General features: G+C 40.3%; 1 protein-coding gene across 9 annotated transcripts in view; it reads right to left on the bottom strand.

Annotated features, from left to right (window-relative positions):
- Bicd1 (BICD cargo adaptor 1) overlaps window positions 1-14,734 on the bottom strand; it is a 207,635-nt gene extending 192,901 nt beyond the window's left edge. For 6 of the 9 annotated variants that reach the window (XR_003848492.1, XM_029560487.1, XM_008827074.3 and 3 more), the window contains exon 1: window positions 14,191-14,403. Coding sequence is in view for 8 of the 9 variants with exons in the window: in XM_029560487.1 (XP_029416347.1) it covers window positions 14,191-14,403 (213 nt within the window). In the remaining variant the exon portion in view is untranslated. Of the gene's footprint in view, window positions 1-14,190 lie in introns of all 9 variants that reach the window. The other 3 variants (XM_029560467.1, XM_008827061.3, XM_017796548.2) reach the window with 3 other exon arrangements.
- Window positions 14,735-15,682: the final 948 nt, after the last annotated feature.

The raw sequence follows: 15,682 nt of genomic DNA, 5'->3' as shown, positions 1-15,682 counted from the left end.
AGGAAGGAAGGAAGGGAGGGAGGGAGGGAGGGAGGGAAGGAGGGAGGGAGGGAGGAAGGAAAAAAAGAAGAAAAAAATCCAAATCCTTCTTTCCCTAAAGGAGTTCATAGTCTTGCTTGAATGTACACAGAGGTTGTCCTACAGGCAAAGGAAGCATGTGCAGAACAATGTGACTCTGGTCAAATCTTTCTAAAGTTCCTTATCTCATTCAGAGTAAAAGTCCTGGTAATAACATAAAAGCTGGTCCATAATTTGATCTAACTTCCCTCTCTGGTCTCATCTACTTTTCACCCCTTGGCTCAGTCCTTTCTAGGAGCAATGTACCCCTTTCTGTTCCTTCTCAATGAGGTTTACTCTGGCATAGTAACCTCCTTGCCCAGTTCACATGCCATCTTCTTATTCTGTTATTTTTCTCTATAGCATTTAAGAACATCTACCATGCTATTTTTCTTATATATTTTGATTATTGTCTGTCTCCCCAAACAGAATGTTAAGATCCATGAGCATGGAGAATTCTGTCTGCTCTCTGCTGTATCTGCAATACTCAGATCTGTAATGCACACACTAGGGGCACTAAATATATTGTTATTGTAGGAATGAATGCATGAAAAATCACTTATCTTTATGTGAGAACATATCTACTCAGAATTTCTTTTATACCCATTTTTTCAAATTTCTGAATAGCATTAGCATGACTTTTTTCATCAAGAATTCATTGATATTGACTAAAATCTCATTTATTCAGATACGGCTTTGTCTTGTCTTGCTTTTTTCTGAAATACCTTGACTATTATCTAAAAAATAGAATTACAGTTTTGAAACCCCAGTCTAAATTTCAGCAAATGATGGCTTATATTATTGAAAGCACTTTAATGTCATTTACAAAGATAAATTATTACTTTGCTACAAAGAAGACCCTCTTGATTATAAAACAAGGTCTGAAAAAATACAAGCAATTAAGGCAGAACACCAGATAATTCACTTATTTTTTTAATATTTTATTTATTTCTTATTTTTATTTTATGTGTATGTGAGTGCACCCATGTCATGCAATGTTATGGACGTCAGAAGAGGGCTTTGGATTCCCCTGGAACTGGAGTTAAGGACGGTTTGTAGCTGCCATGTGGGTGCTGGGAATCGAACCCGGTCCTCTGCAAGAGCAGTCAGTGCTCTTAACCTGAGCCATCTCTCCAGCCCCATAGAGAATTCACTTTTAAAAGTTTTAGTTTTAAATTATTTTAAAATATTTTAAATATTTTATACCTGTGGGGGGAAAGGGGAAAAGGGAACTGAGGAGGCTAGGAGGAGATGGGTATTATCAAGGGGAAAGTAGGGAATGGGGGAGTACTTTACCTGAGGAGGTAGGAGAGAGGAAAATACAGGGGAAGAGAGAGGAGAGATAAATAATGCTTAGGTGGTTTGAAAAATCAGAGGGAAATGTATTCATTCAAAAGCCTACTGAAAAATACACATACAGTATCCTTACATGAGTGCATGTGTATAGCTTAAGGCTATATAACAAAAAAACACAGTACCATGCAGGAGAAACCTCCCTTCGAGTTGTTGGTCAGGGTACTCCAAAAGACTCCTAAAATAACACAGGCTATGGCCACAATTCTTTAGTGCCTCCCAGAATTTGAAGGTAAGACCCTATTGCTGAAGACACAGAACTTGGAGCAATCAAGCTGGAAATGACTTGGAAATCTCCTCCTGGAAGACTAACTCGTACTATCAAAGGATACTACCAGGGGAGAAAAACTACTTGTCAGGGAAGAAAAACCAATCAATAGTCCTACCCAGTTGTAAAGCCTAATAAACATAATGATGGCCCAGTAAACTATCTCTATTTGTGTAGAAATGGCATTTCTGTCTAATTGGACTTAAGGCCCACTCAATGGGAAGATAATCACCTGTTGGTACTGTAAAAATAGCTAAACATACATGGCTGGAGAGATCATAGTTCTTAGAGAAAAATCTACTTTTGTCACATCTCTAGGCCAATATAATTTCTTACTGTATTCTAAATATGTATTCTTATATTTGCAGACAGGTGTATCTTTCAACCACTCATTAAAAAAGCTTCTTTTTGCAACAGATAGAGACCATTACAGAGTTCCAGAACTTGTCAAACACAGATAATAAGTGTCTGTGAGTTGCACAGTCCTAAGTGACACATCTATAATGCAAACTCTACACCTAAGGCTCAGGAAACAACAGAACAGGGGGCAGAAGAATAATAATGCATCTCTCAATTATCACCAGAGAAGCTTCCTCATGCAACAGATGATGATTAATCCAGAAAGCCACAACTGGCCAATGTGCAGAGACAGAATAAGAGACAGCAGAATACTTGACCCCAAGTAGGACACCTACATCAACTCTCTGGCACTCAGGGCTCAGGGACCATTATGGAAGAGGAGGTGCAAAGTGTAAATGCCATCGTTGGCAGAAGACCACTAGGAAACAGTTTTCCAGGTGGCTGGGAAGTTGTTCATATGAACTTAAAGCAACAGTGACATCATGCACAAGACCCAAACAAACCAACCATACCAAAACCCAGTACAGAAATGGGGAAATGGAGGGGGGAGGCTGGAGAGATGGCTCAGTGGTTAAGAGCAGTGATTGCTCTTACAGAGAACCTGGTTTCGATTCCCAGCACCCACATGGTGGCTAACAACCATCTGTAACTCCAGTTCCAGGGGATCCAATGCCCTCTTCTGACCTCCATGGGCATTGCACGACATGGGTGCACTTACACACATGCAGGCAATACACACATACACATAAAATAGAAATAATAAATAAAATATTTTTTAAATATCTTTTTTAAAAAAAGAAGTGAGGAAATGGGTAAGAAGTCCCAACCTTAGCTGAGCAACTGTTGCCAACCAATGACTACTGGGAAAGAGTTGGTTTTCTTTAAAGGAATGATGCTAGACAAACTGACCAAGCTTAGGTGGATGGACTCACACCAAGGGACATTTGGGGACACAAACGCCTTAATAGGCCTTAACATACATGACAGAATGCATGAAATCTGCTGGAGGAGATGAAGATGGGGAATCTAAATATTATCAAGATTTATTACATGAAATCCACAAAAATTCAATTAAAAGAATAAAATAAAAATTTATTTTAAAAAAGAAAATGGCAATGAGCTTGCTTCCCTGCCCAGTCCCAAGAATTGCTGAGGTACTTAGTAAAATTTCTCCCTTGTCTTCAGCAGGAAATAGGTAAGGTGGGTGTGGGTGTGGGTAGTAGAGACACAATTTTAACATCCCTAGATGCCTAGATTTGTTATTTTATTTCTTAAATGTGCTTACAAGAATTGTCACAAATGTCAAAGAAACCTACTAATCCATGTGGCAATGTAATGAGATTGTATCACTTAAGGGCATTTTAATAAGCTGCTTTTTTACGGACTATATAAACACATAAATTTATATGTTTTAATCTATTAAGTAATTGAAAACAATTCATGTATAAATGACTACTTCATATGAGAGGGCTGACCACTTGGGATTAGATAACCTCTCAGGGAGCTAATCCCTAGTGAAAACTGATTCTCCCTCCCTCAGCATCCATTGGTTGCCTATGTTCTTCATCTTGAGATGGAACGCCAAGAAATTCTCCCCATCCAAACTGGTATGTTAACTGATTTTGTCATTATGCACGCTGGACTACTATACTGTGGAGAATTCATGGGCATAGTATTCCTATGTCTAGACTGCATTAATTAGCAGTAGGTATCTTGTCCCTCTGGCCCTTACAATCTTTCTACCCCTTCTTCTGCAATGTGCCTTGAGCCTTAGGTGCAGAAGTTGCATTGTAGATGTATCACTTAGGGTTAGGCACTTCACAGTCACTCTTTGTGTTTGATCAGTTATAAAACTTCATAATAACCTCCATCTGTTGCAAGAAGCAACTTCTTTGGCCAAGCATAGTGGCGCACGTCTTTGATCCCAGCACTCAAGAAGCAAAGGCAGTAGAGCTATGTGAGTTCCAGGCCACCCTGGTCTACATAGTTTACATAGTGAGTTCCAGACCAGCTGGAGCTACAGAGAGACCCTGTCTCAAAAAGAAGAAGAAGAAGAAGAAGAAGAAGAAGAAGAAGAAGAAGAAGCAGCAAACCCAAACAACAAAATCAACCAAAAGGAGGAGGAGGAGGAGGAGGAGGAGGAGGGGAAGCTTCTTTGATAAGTGGTAAGAGATATAATTGTCAGGCTGGTCCTGAGCACAAGTCTGTATCAATTTTAAAAAGAATAATGCAAAGAGTCAGCAGGCCAAATGTTATTTACAATTAGTTCAGGAGCCAGGCATGGTGGCACATACCTTTAATCCCAGCACTTGGGAGACAGAGGCAGGCGGATCTCTGAGTTCGGAGCCAGCCTGGTCTACATAGCGAGTTGCAGGCCAGCTGGGGCTACATGGAGACTCTGTCTCAAAAAGACCAAAAAAAGAAAAAAAACTATTAGTTCAGGAATATATTCATATTCTCTCTCTCTCTCTCTCTCTCTCTCTCTCTCTCTCTCTCTCTCTCCCCCTCCCCCCCTCTCTCTCATACATATTATGGCTCTGGAGGGACTGGGGAGATAGCTCAATCAGTAAAGTGCTTGCTTTGCTAGCAGGAGGGCCTGAATTCAATCCCCCCCCACCAGATGAATTTAAAAAGTCAGATGTGGTATTGTACACTTATAATCCCAGCACTCAGGAGGCAGAGACAGATGGATCTCTGGGGCTCAGTGGCCAGCCAGTCTTGGCCTGCTTGGTGAGGTCCAGTTTACTAAAAAATCATGCCTCAAAACAAGGTGGACAGAACCTGAGAAATACCACCTGAGGTTCTCCTCTGCCCTCCATATACACATACAGCAACACACACACACACACACACACACACACACACACACACACACACACACACACACACACTGAGTTCTGAATGCACTAGCCTTAGTAGAAAGAAAGAAGATTGTGATTTTAAGGGGGGGAAAGCATGCCAAAAAGATAATCTATAAGGTGATGACATCTCTAACTCATGAAGTCGCACATAAGAGTAATCTGTCCTGTCTGTATCTAGTTAGGAAGTCAACTTCACATGCTCCTAAAACCATCTACAAAACAGCAAAAGTCCATGGCTAAGGACTCATCAGCAGTGGCATTTGATTCCGCACTGGTCTGCAATATGCAAGAGAAAAACAAAAATTCTGAGCCTTCTATTATAGACCCACGCCACACTAAAACAAAACATTCTTGCTGCATTCTTCTCATAAATGTAAACAGCTTTTGTATTTTCTGTTCTAAATTTAAAGATAAATTTAAATATCACATTTTCGAATAGTGCTTTTTCTTTCCTTAAAATGCTTGAAAATAGTAAACATAGATAACCAAAGGACAACTGAAAATAATCCTTAAGTTAAAGGTCAAGGCCCCCAAAAATTCCTTTTTTAATATTCTATTTATAGCTTTACAAAGATGGTATAAGCAACTTCAAATAGAACAAAGCTAAGAAGCAAGATTGTAGGGAAGAGGGAACTTTTATATTCTGCTGGTAAGAATGTAAATTAGTGCAGCCATTTTGGAAATCAGTATGGAAGCTCCTCAAAAACCTGCAAATAGAACTAGCATGTGACCCCGCTGTACCACTCAGGTACACACCCAAAGAACTCCAAGGCAACATACCACAGAGATACCTGAACATCTATGTTCATTGCATCACTATTCACAAAAGCCAAGTCAGGGAATCAGTCTAGATGTCTGCCAACATGAGTAGATTATGAAAATGAGGCACATATACACAGTAGAGTTTTATTCAACCATAAAGAAAGAAAATTCATTTACTGGAAAACAGATGTAAATAGAGATCATCATATCAAATGAAATAAGTCAAATGCAAAAGAGGAATACTGCATGTTTTCTCTCATACGTGGATTTTAAAATCCTTTAAAGATACACAAAGTTGTATGTAGGTGACATGAAAAGCCAAAAGGAACTTAGAGAAAAGACCTTAGAGAGGACTAAAGGGAGGGAATGAGAGGAAGGTTAATATGGTTAAAATACATGATATACTTGAAACTGTCTCTATGAAACCCAATTCTATGTACAATGAATATACACCAATTTAAAAAATGCTTTTTAAAAAGCCAGCAAGATGGCTCATCGGATAAAGCTGTTTGCCATGCAAGCCTGACAAACCAAGTTCAATCCCTGGAACTCATGTAAAGGGGAAAGGAGAGAATCAACTCCACAAAGTTGTACTCTGACCTCCACCATGGCATGTAGCATGTGGATGCCCACATACATGCAGCATACAAAAACACAGACATACGTAGTAATAGCTGGGTGTAGTGGTGCAAGCACACTCAAGAAGCAAAGGCAGGAGGATCGCAAGTTGGAGGTCACCCTGGACAATATAGGAAATTCCAGGCCAGCTTGGGCTATATAGTGGAACTCTGTCTCAAAAATAAAATAAACTTAGGAAATCACTAAAACATCTGGAATGATAAAAATCAAAGAAACTCAGAATAAGAAGGGAACCTTGAAAAACACTATACATAAACCTTTTCAAGCATGATCCACACATTATTCCCAGCAAGTAGTTCACTAAATATTTTGGTGACAGGGAACTTCTTAAGGTTTCATCTTTCTATAACTGAACAACTATACTTGTTAGAAAGTCCTTGGATCTAAAATCTTACTTCTGGTGACCCAAAGAGCCATATTCTGTTCTATGAAACCAGGTACAAATATGTCAATGAAAACAAACTGTATGAATCCATTCTATATTAAGATAGGAAAGATTAGAAAAGTAAATTGAGTCCAGAGGGAAATGTGTATGAACCAGGTGTTCATAGGAGAACTATGAGTCAGTGTTAGAAAAAAAATGTGAGGGAAACAGTGGACCATCAGGGATAGGACTGAAAGACCAGAGTTCAAATAAACAGGAAGACAATACAGAAAACAGTTGACAGCAGATTCATGAAGGCAGGTGAAAATAATCTTATTGCAAGATTATTTTATACTTTGGAAAAATAGAAGGAATTTGAAAAGTAAATGATATTTAGACAAGCAGATTCAGTAGCTCTAAAACACAGTAAGTCAGAAATTTAAAGTTAGTAAATAGCATTGAAATTATTCAATCACTTGGATTTTATAGACAAAGTAATTAGATTCCAGGAGGAAAAGGTATCAATAGCCACCTTTTCTTTCCCATCCATTGAATGAATAAGAACCTTGCAGACTTTTTCTGTTTTCTTCTCTCCCACCTCCTGTGAAATGCTGTACAAGATCTGAAGTGCTCGTAAGATTCTAGTTGACTACCTCAAAACTCAACTGTCAGAGGACAAGGATTAGGTAATGTAATAAAGTCCAATTGCCTGAATCATCCTGGCTTCTTACCAAGACCCAGACTGGACAGGATGTGGTCATACTGCAGGACTGGCTCCTCTAGCTGTGGAAAACAGCCAGGTATTATGTTGATGAACATACTACCATTACCAGTCAGAAAGACAAGGAAGTAAAATCACCACTAATTCACCTACAAAACCACCCATCTTTTCCCTTGATATCAACACACAGGTCTGTTGTGGGACCACCAAACAAATACCTTCAGTTTCTTCTAAATACAACTGTTCTCTTTCCCTCTCACTACCACCTAAACTATCAAGGCAGAATTTGAGCCACCTAATCGGTCTTCTCTCATTAGTATCATTTTCTTCACACTTGATTTTATAAAAACAAAAAATCAAGAACAAAATCCCACAAATAAATTCATATGCACAAAGCTATTAAAACAAATACAAAAGAATGCTTGTCAAAATAACAACAATAGTCTGAAGAGGGACTACAGAAAAGAACAGTTGCTAAATTATATATGCTTCAATGTAACTGTAAATCTTAAAGAGCAATCAAACTGTTATGACCAAATATAGAAAAAGAAAATTTCTTTAACTTAAAAATACTAATGCACTTGGCACAGGCCCACAATCCCAGTACTTGGGAGGTGGAGGCAGAAGGATCAGGTGTTCAAGGCCAGCCTCAGTTACATAGAGCCAAGCCATCTTAGGCTACATGAGTCTTTGTCTCAATAACAAAAACAAACCACTGATACTATTTCAGGAATCAGTCAGTGAAGAGCCAGTTCTGTTGCTCCCAGCCCCCATGCCCTAAAAAGGCAACAAAGGCTAGTTTTTTCACTTAGGCTGGCCTCTTAGTCTCATTGTGCCCAATCAGATTTTTACCATTGTTTACTAGTTTAAATTTCTCCTAATTAAAAATATAACCAATTGGGGTGAAAACACTAGTCACCTGTTCAAATATTCCATATTCTAAAAATTAGGTTTAAATAAAATGCCAACCAATTGCACAAATCATTCATTTTATTGAGTTTTGAGTATCTAAATTTGTCATGCAACTAATACCCATTCCTCCAAAGAACATATGAATTGAAAGGCTCATAAACCTTGGGCTGAAACTACTTTCTAAAACTATTCTTCCCCACAGTACCTTCCTTTGTAAATGGAACCACCTTCCATCCATTCTAAAATGACTCTCAAGTCTACTCTCTTGCTTTGATCATTTCCAACATGGTATTCCCCCTACCTCCTAAAGTGCTCTTAGGTGTGTCTCTCTTTACCATCCCTACTGCCATTGCCTTCCCTACTGCAGTCTCCCAATCCACCCTACTACGTCCACAACCTAACTACTACCATGACCTTCTAAATTGTACCTGTACCTCTGGGATTTTATCCTCTGAGACAGTGTGATGCAGTGAAAAGAAAGCAGGCTTTTTTCTAAACTAGTTTTATGAACTTCGGAATACCCTCAATCTGTCTATGACCCAATGTGAGTAATGTCTGCCCTGTATACTGTAGGGACTGTTAGAAGAATCAGAGACAAAGCATGCAAAGCACGCAGTCTTAAATGGAGCCTTATATAGTTCAATGCTTTATTATATCTATTATTTTCTTATTTGTAAAAATGAGCAAAACGCCTGAATTATTTTGAAGACTGAGATAAGATGTAAGGCAGGTGGGCATGGTGGCACATGCCTTTAGTCCCAGCACTCAGGCTGCAGAGGCAGGCAGATCTCTGTAAGATAGGGGCCAGCCTGGCCTACACAGCAAATGCCAGACCAGCTGGGGTTAGAGGGGGCCCTGTCTCAAAATCACAAAAAAAAAAAAAAAAAAAAAGATGTAAGGCAAAAAAGATAAAACATACTATTTCATTTCCTTTTGTGTTTTTTTTTCTTTTGAGACAGGGTCTTACTATATAGCCCTGGCTGGCCTGGAACTCACTATGCAGACCAGGCTATCCTCAAAGTCACAGGAATCTACCTGCCTCTTTCTGCCTCCCAAGTGTTAGGATTAAAGGTATGCACTACCACGTCCAATTTCATTTCCTTTTAATGGCTCTCTATCCCCAAGACAAGATGTGGCTGCTGTCTTTTCCCAATTGCCACTCCTACACTTGACTTCATACACCTCCTCCTTTTTCACATAATAAAATGTTTAATAATAGGACTCATCTTTTTACATCCTCTCTCCTTCAAAGCCACAATTTCAAGTACAAGTCAATTAAGGATGATAAGGCAAAGTACTTATAATCAAGAAATTTGGGGTGAAAAAAAGTCTTCAAACTATGATTGTATACATGTTAATGAAAACATGATGGATGTGATAAAAGAATATAAAATCTTCCTTAAATAAAATCTGAGAAATTAGCTCTTCCAGAGATGAAATCTTGAGGAACAATAAAAGGAAGAGCCAGTGGTCAATTAAGGATGATAAGGCAAAGTACTTATAATCAAGAAATTTGGGGTGAAAAAAAGTCTTCAAACTATGATTGTATACATGTTAATGAAAACATGATGGATGTGATAAAAGAATATAAAATCTTCCTTAAATAAAATCTGAGAAATTAGCTCTTCCAGAGATGAAATCTTGAGGAACAATAAAAGGAAGAGCCAGTGCATATTTGAGCAACTGTGTCCAAAAAAAAAAACAGGATGTGATCAAAAGTAATTGTTAGTTGGGGTTGTTTTCAAACAATCCAAAATATGTTGATATAGTTTAGATATTTTTTCTCTTTTATGTGTATGTACGCATGTTTGTGTGTTGCTCCCCTGAATTATTGTCATACTAACACTTAGCCTGTAAAGGAAGGTAGTAACCGTGTTGGGTGCTGAATTATGGAAAGCAAAATAATCTGCCAAAACTGAGTCCTGCTGCTAAACTGAAAATTGCCAATGCCCAACTTGACTTGCAGTAATTTTCTGTTAACATTCCAAGTATTTTTCAATGAACCATATTTGCTGAAAGATCATAGCAATATTACAAGGATATTTTTACTACTTGGCTTTATAGTTTAAATACATTAATATTGTCTTATTACATTTATTTATGTGTTTATTCTGTGTGTGTGTGCGTGTGTGTGTGTGTGTATCTGTGCGCACCATGATATGTTTGTAGAGGTCAAAAAACAACTTTCAGGAGTTGAAGTTGATTCTCTTCTTCTACCTTGGGGCTTGGTGGCAAGTGCCTATACCCGCTGAGTCATCTCTCTGGTCCTGTATTAATAGTTTACTATGTATTCCAGATAACGAACAAAATTTTCTTTTGAATAATCTGAGCACTCACAAAATGTTTTTCTTTTTCTTTTATTACAGTTTTTATTATTGAGAAGGGAGCACTCATGTGAAGGTCAGAAGACAATTTTCAGAAGTTGGCTGTCTCCTTCCACCATGTGGGAGCTAGGGGATCAAACTCAGGTCATCAGGCTTGGCAGCATGTGCCCTTACCCATTGAGCCATTTTGCAATCCCCCAATGTTTTAGAAAAAATGACTTCTAGGGATGGAGAGAGAGAGCTCAGTCAGTAAAATATCTTCCATCTAAGCATGAGGAACTAAGTTCAATCTTTAGAACCCATGTAAAAAATCCCTGCATGGTAGTGCACATTTGTAATCCCAGCACTAGGGAAGCAGAAACAGTGGATCCCTGAGGCTTGCACACAGACAACCTGATATACTTGGGAAGTTCCAGGATAGTGAGAGATGAGGTCTCAAAAAACACAAAGCATGGTGCCTGAGGAACAACACTGGGACTCTCTGATCTACACACACACACACACACACACACACACACGCACACACGCACGCACGCACACACAAACACACACGCACACACAAAAAAAAGGCTTATATATTACCATCGTTGGAATATCTCAGTTTGCACAATTATTTTATATTTACCTGAGACTCATTCAGTCCATTTAAGTAATACTCTCAACTAAAACATAACATGCTTGAAACAAAAATAACAAATCTAGCAAATATAATTATTTTACTACCCTAAAATACACTTTTCTATAACTATAATTCAATTTATTAAGAATCTTCAGTTTTATTTTTGCTAAATGTAACTCAAGATAGATATAAGAACAAGCATCATTTGAATTTTGTTTAAATCCTGATAATTTTTGTTAACTTCCTGCAACATAGAACAAAATGGCTTTAAATTTTTATTTAAAAGACACAATTGAAATTTGCATTACTCTGGATTAAGAAACTTCTGTTACTCCTACAAGACAGTTTTTTTTTTCTTTTTCTCATTACTGTCAATACTAACATAGATGGTCACTTCCTACATTTCCTAATTTTCTTAGTCTTTCTGACACTAAGCAATATTGACGACTGAACACTTAATAAAGGTTTAACTTCTTCCACTACAAATTGATTTTTATAAAATATTTACTACATACCTACTATGTGCTAAGTTCTGTGTTGAAAATTTTGACTGCATGTTCATTAAGACAGCTTCCTTCAGGTTAATACATTAAGTAAAATACGCCAGGCATGAAAAGACATTCATGATCTCATTCATACAAGGAATCAGAGAAGTAAATGATAGTTATCAAAGGTGTTGATTACTTGGAAGGAAGATGTTGGTCAAAAGATGTAGTATTACAGTTAAACAGGAGGAATAAGTTTAATAGTTCAATGTGCAAAATGGTGACTATAATGACAATATATTCTCTTAAAAATACAGAATGGGCCAGGGGGTGGTGGCACACACCTTTAATCCCAGCACTCAGGAGGCAGAGGCAGGTGGATCTCTGTGAGTTCAAGGCCAGCCTGGTGTACATAGTGAGTTCCAGATCAGCTGAAGCTACAGGGAGACCCTGTCTCAAAAAGACCAAAAAAAAAAAAACAGAATGGAGCCAGGTGTGGTGCCCTACACTTCTAATCTCAAGAGGTAAGTGGATCTCTGTGAGATGAAGTCCAGCCTGGTCTACATAGCAAGTTCCAGGTCAGCTAGGGGTACAGAGAGACCCTGTCTGGCCCCCCCACAAAAAACAGAATGGATATTGTATTATCACAAAAATGATATTTACGTGAAGTAATATATTTGTTAATTAACTAGATTAATTCACATGTATATATACTTGAAAACACAATATTATACATGATAGATACACATTTTATCAACTTTAAATAAATAATTAAATAATAAACAAATAATAAACAAATAAATAAATAAATAAATAAGAGATTCCTTGTCTTAAGAGTTTTGTCAGTTAAAGACAGAAGATAACTGCATTAAGGTTTACTGTGTTGGGTAAGTGCAACGACACAGAAACATCCCTAAAGGGTTGTCTAAATCAAAAAGGAAGGTCTGTTAACTGTTACATTTCATATCATCAAATAAACCCACCTCCTTTATCAAGAAAGGGATGGCCTAACACTGGATCGCATTGCTTCACCTTGCCAAAGGACTGTTCATAGGTGAAGACAACATGGAAAGGTCTCTGAAAATTACAATCATCATCCTGTTCCCTTACTTCCCAAGGTTTAGCAGCACTACATTTAGACATGTCAGCCTAAGACCTTGGAAATATAAACAAGTCCAGCTGTTGCTAAAACCAAGCATGAATACGGCAAGAAAAGCATGAATTAGAATTTATAGCCTGCTACACAAAAATTATACTTCTAGGTAGGGTTTTCAACCATATATATTTACATCTATTTTTTTGTATTGAAGCATCCGAATAAAAATGGCATATCTGAAAGTATAAATCTGTATTATGTATGAATTAGGAGACAGGTTGAATAGAATGCTGTAACTCATGTATTTCAATTGCAGCAACACAAAACTAGACCTTCCACACCTAAAATAAACTTGTATTTTAAGACAAATATTTATATTTATGTATGATATGCCTAGCATTTAAAATGTTATTATGCACCTAAAAATAAAGACTTGCCACAAAGAAAAGTAGTGTAAGTATACAATAAAATTTATACTTAATTACTTGCAACTGACAGTGCCTCAAAAATCAAGTAAAACAGACTGAGTGTCATACATAATATGTATATTCTTGTGAGTGTGTGGTAGGAAATCAATGCACATCCATTGTTTTCTTTCAGCACATTAAAGATAAAAAATGTTATTCACAAAATATGTGATATTCTGGTTTTATCCACACAGTCATTTCAACTTGAAGAGCCTAGTTTGAAAAACAGGACTATCCACATATATGACATATACCCTTTTTTCAGACCATTTGGAGGTGAGTTCAATTTTCCTCCATCAGGGTGACTTCATAAGACTTTATAGCCCAGCCTGGCTCATAAGTTAAATCATAGCAGCAAAATCAACCAGCAAAGTTGTTTTGCTCCTACAGATCCATGAAAAGAATGGCTAAAACCAAGTAGAACAAACACTGCCCAGTCTTCATCAAACAAAATTGGTGAGTTCTAATAACTGTTTCCTGTTTCACCAAGGAGCAGTTACACTCACAGACAGCTGAGGTACCAGATTCTACCATCCTGAAATGTTGGTTCCTCGGGCACCACCCCGGATGGATTATGGGATGGTCATTAACACCTGGCTTGGAAATAACAGCAGTTCGAGAAGTTTGATTCATGCATTCCACCCCAGTGCAATGTCACCAGGCAGCGCTGATACTTGAGGACTCGTGAATCTCCCTCCCCCACAGGATAAAGAGCCTCCCAATTCCAACTTATACGGTCATTTCGTGGGCAATTTTTCTGTCGGGGGAAACAATGGACTCTTTCAATATTCTCTTATCAACAAAGGGCTCTAAGATGAAGTCCTTTCGACCATCTCCCTTCCGACTTCTCTGGAAGGATGAGGCGCTGGGCGGTGGGGACGGGCAGGGACGCCGGCGCTCACCTCTTTCAGCTGCTCCAGCTCCTGTTTGAGGCCGTCGTACTCGGCCTCCAGCTCGTCGTACTGCTGCTTGAGGGTCAGCTTCTCCTCCAGCACCACCAGCCCGTACTCGGCAGCCTGGATCTTCTCGTGGGTCGTCTCTGTGAGCTCCTTGGTCAGCCTCTCGATCTCGGTCTTGTAGTGGTCCACCGACTGCAGCACCTCCTCAGCGGCCATAGCGGGGTGGCCGGGAGAAGCCCAGCCGCCTGGAAAGCAGATGGGGATGGAGAGGGCAATGGAAAGGAAAAGCGTCTGTGAACAGGCGGAGGGATGCCCCGCGGCCCGGCAGCCAGTGGAGCTACACGGCGGGAGGCGCTGACTCCGGATGCTGCATGGAGACTGCAGGGGGTCTGAGCGCCGGGCGATCAGCAGCCGAGCAGCACAGCCCGGCGCAGCGGGGCTCCGGCTCTGCGGCCTCAGAGGCGCGCGGCCGCCATGTCTCCGACCGCGTCACTGCGGTCTCCCGCCCGGCGCTGCCGGGAGGCTGAGCTCCACCTGCTTGCACGGCCCTGCGGCAACCGGTGCGGAGAGAGGCGGACTCAGTCGGCACCCCCTCCCTTCCCGGTTGGCGCAAAAGGCGGGGGGCCGGGAGAGGGAGGAGCGAACGCGAAGTCCCGCAAGCGCCTTCGCCCGGCTAGAGGGGGACCCGGACCTGCTAAGGCGGGATGGCAGCTGAGGAGGGATGGTGAGTCAGAGGATGAGTACCAGCTGAGGAGCAATGGAGACTGAGGAAAGGGAACCCGCTGAGGAGGGGTGGAAGCTGAGAAGCGGAGAGTGGGGAACGGGAACCAGCTGAGGAGGAATAAAAGCTAAGGAAGGAACTGCTGAGGAAGAATGGAGGCTGAGGGAGGAACCAGCTGAAAAGCGATGGAGGCTGAGGAGGACCGGTGGGGCAGAGGAGGGGTGGAGTCTAAGGATGGATGGTGCTGAGAAAGGATGGAGGCTGTGGAGGGGGGAGCCAACTGGGAAGGAGTGGATGCTAAGAAGCGGGGAGTGAGGAACGGGAACCAGCTGACAAGGGATGGATGCTGAGAAAGGGGAGCCAGGTGAGGAGGAATAGAGGCTGAGGAGGGGGGACCGCCTGAGAAAAGAAGACTGAAGAGGCAGGGAGGCTAAAGAGGGGAAACAACCAACTGAGGAGATACCTCTGAAGAGTTGTGGCGCCTTAGAAAGGGGGAAAGCTGAGGGATCAGAGCACTGTGCCAAGCTGACTTTCCTGGGGTGAAAGTTCTTCCCTAGGATTGGTATTATGGACCTCGAAGCCCACTAGAAAACAGTGGGCCCTCAGAAGCAAACAGCCCAGTCCCCTGTGGTCCAGCCTTTCTCACCCGCTGAGTTCCAGCAGCCTTTCTGAGCCTTCTACACCCTGGAAGGAATACTGCTTTTCCAAAGTCTGCTAGATGTACTTCAGACACCCTTAACTCTCTCTACTCTTGTCTACCCCACCTAGTAGTCT

This window comes from Nannospalax galili, unplaced genomic scaffold (genome assembly GCF_000622305.1).
Source record: "Nannospalax galili isolate Female #2095 unplaced genomic scaffold, S.galili_v1.0 scaffold710, whole genome shotgun sequence".
Taxonomy (NCBI): domain Eukaryota; kingdom Metazoa; phylum Chordata; class Mammalia; order Rodentia; family Spalacidae; genus Nannospalax; species Nannospalax galili.
This window is presented reverse-complemented; position numbering and strand designations above follow the sequence as displayed.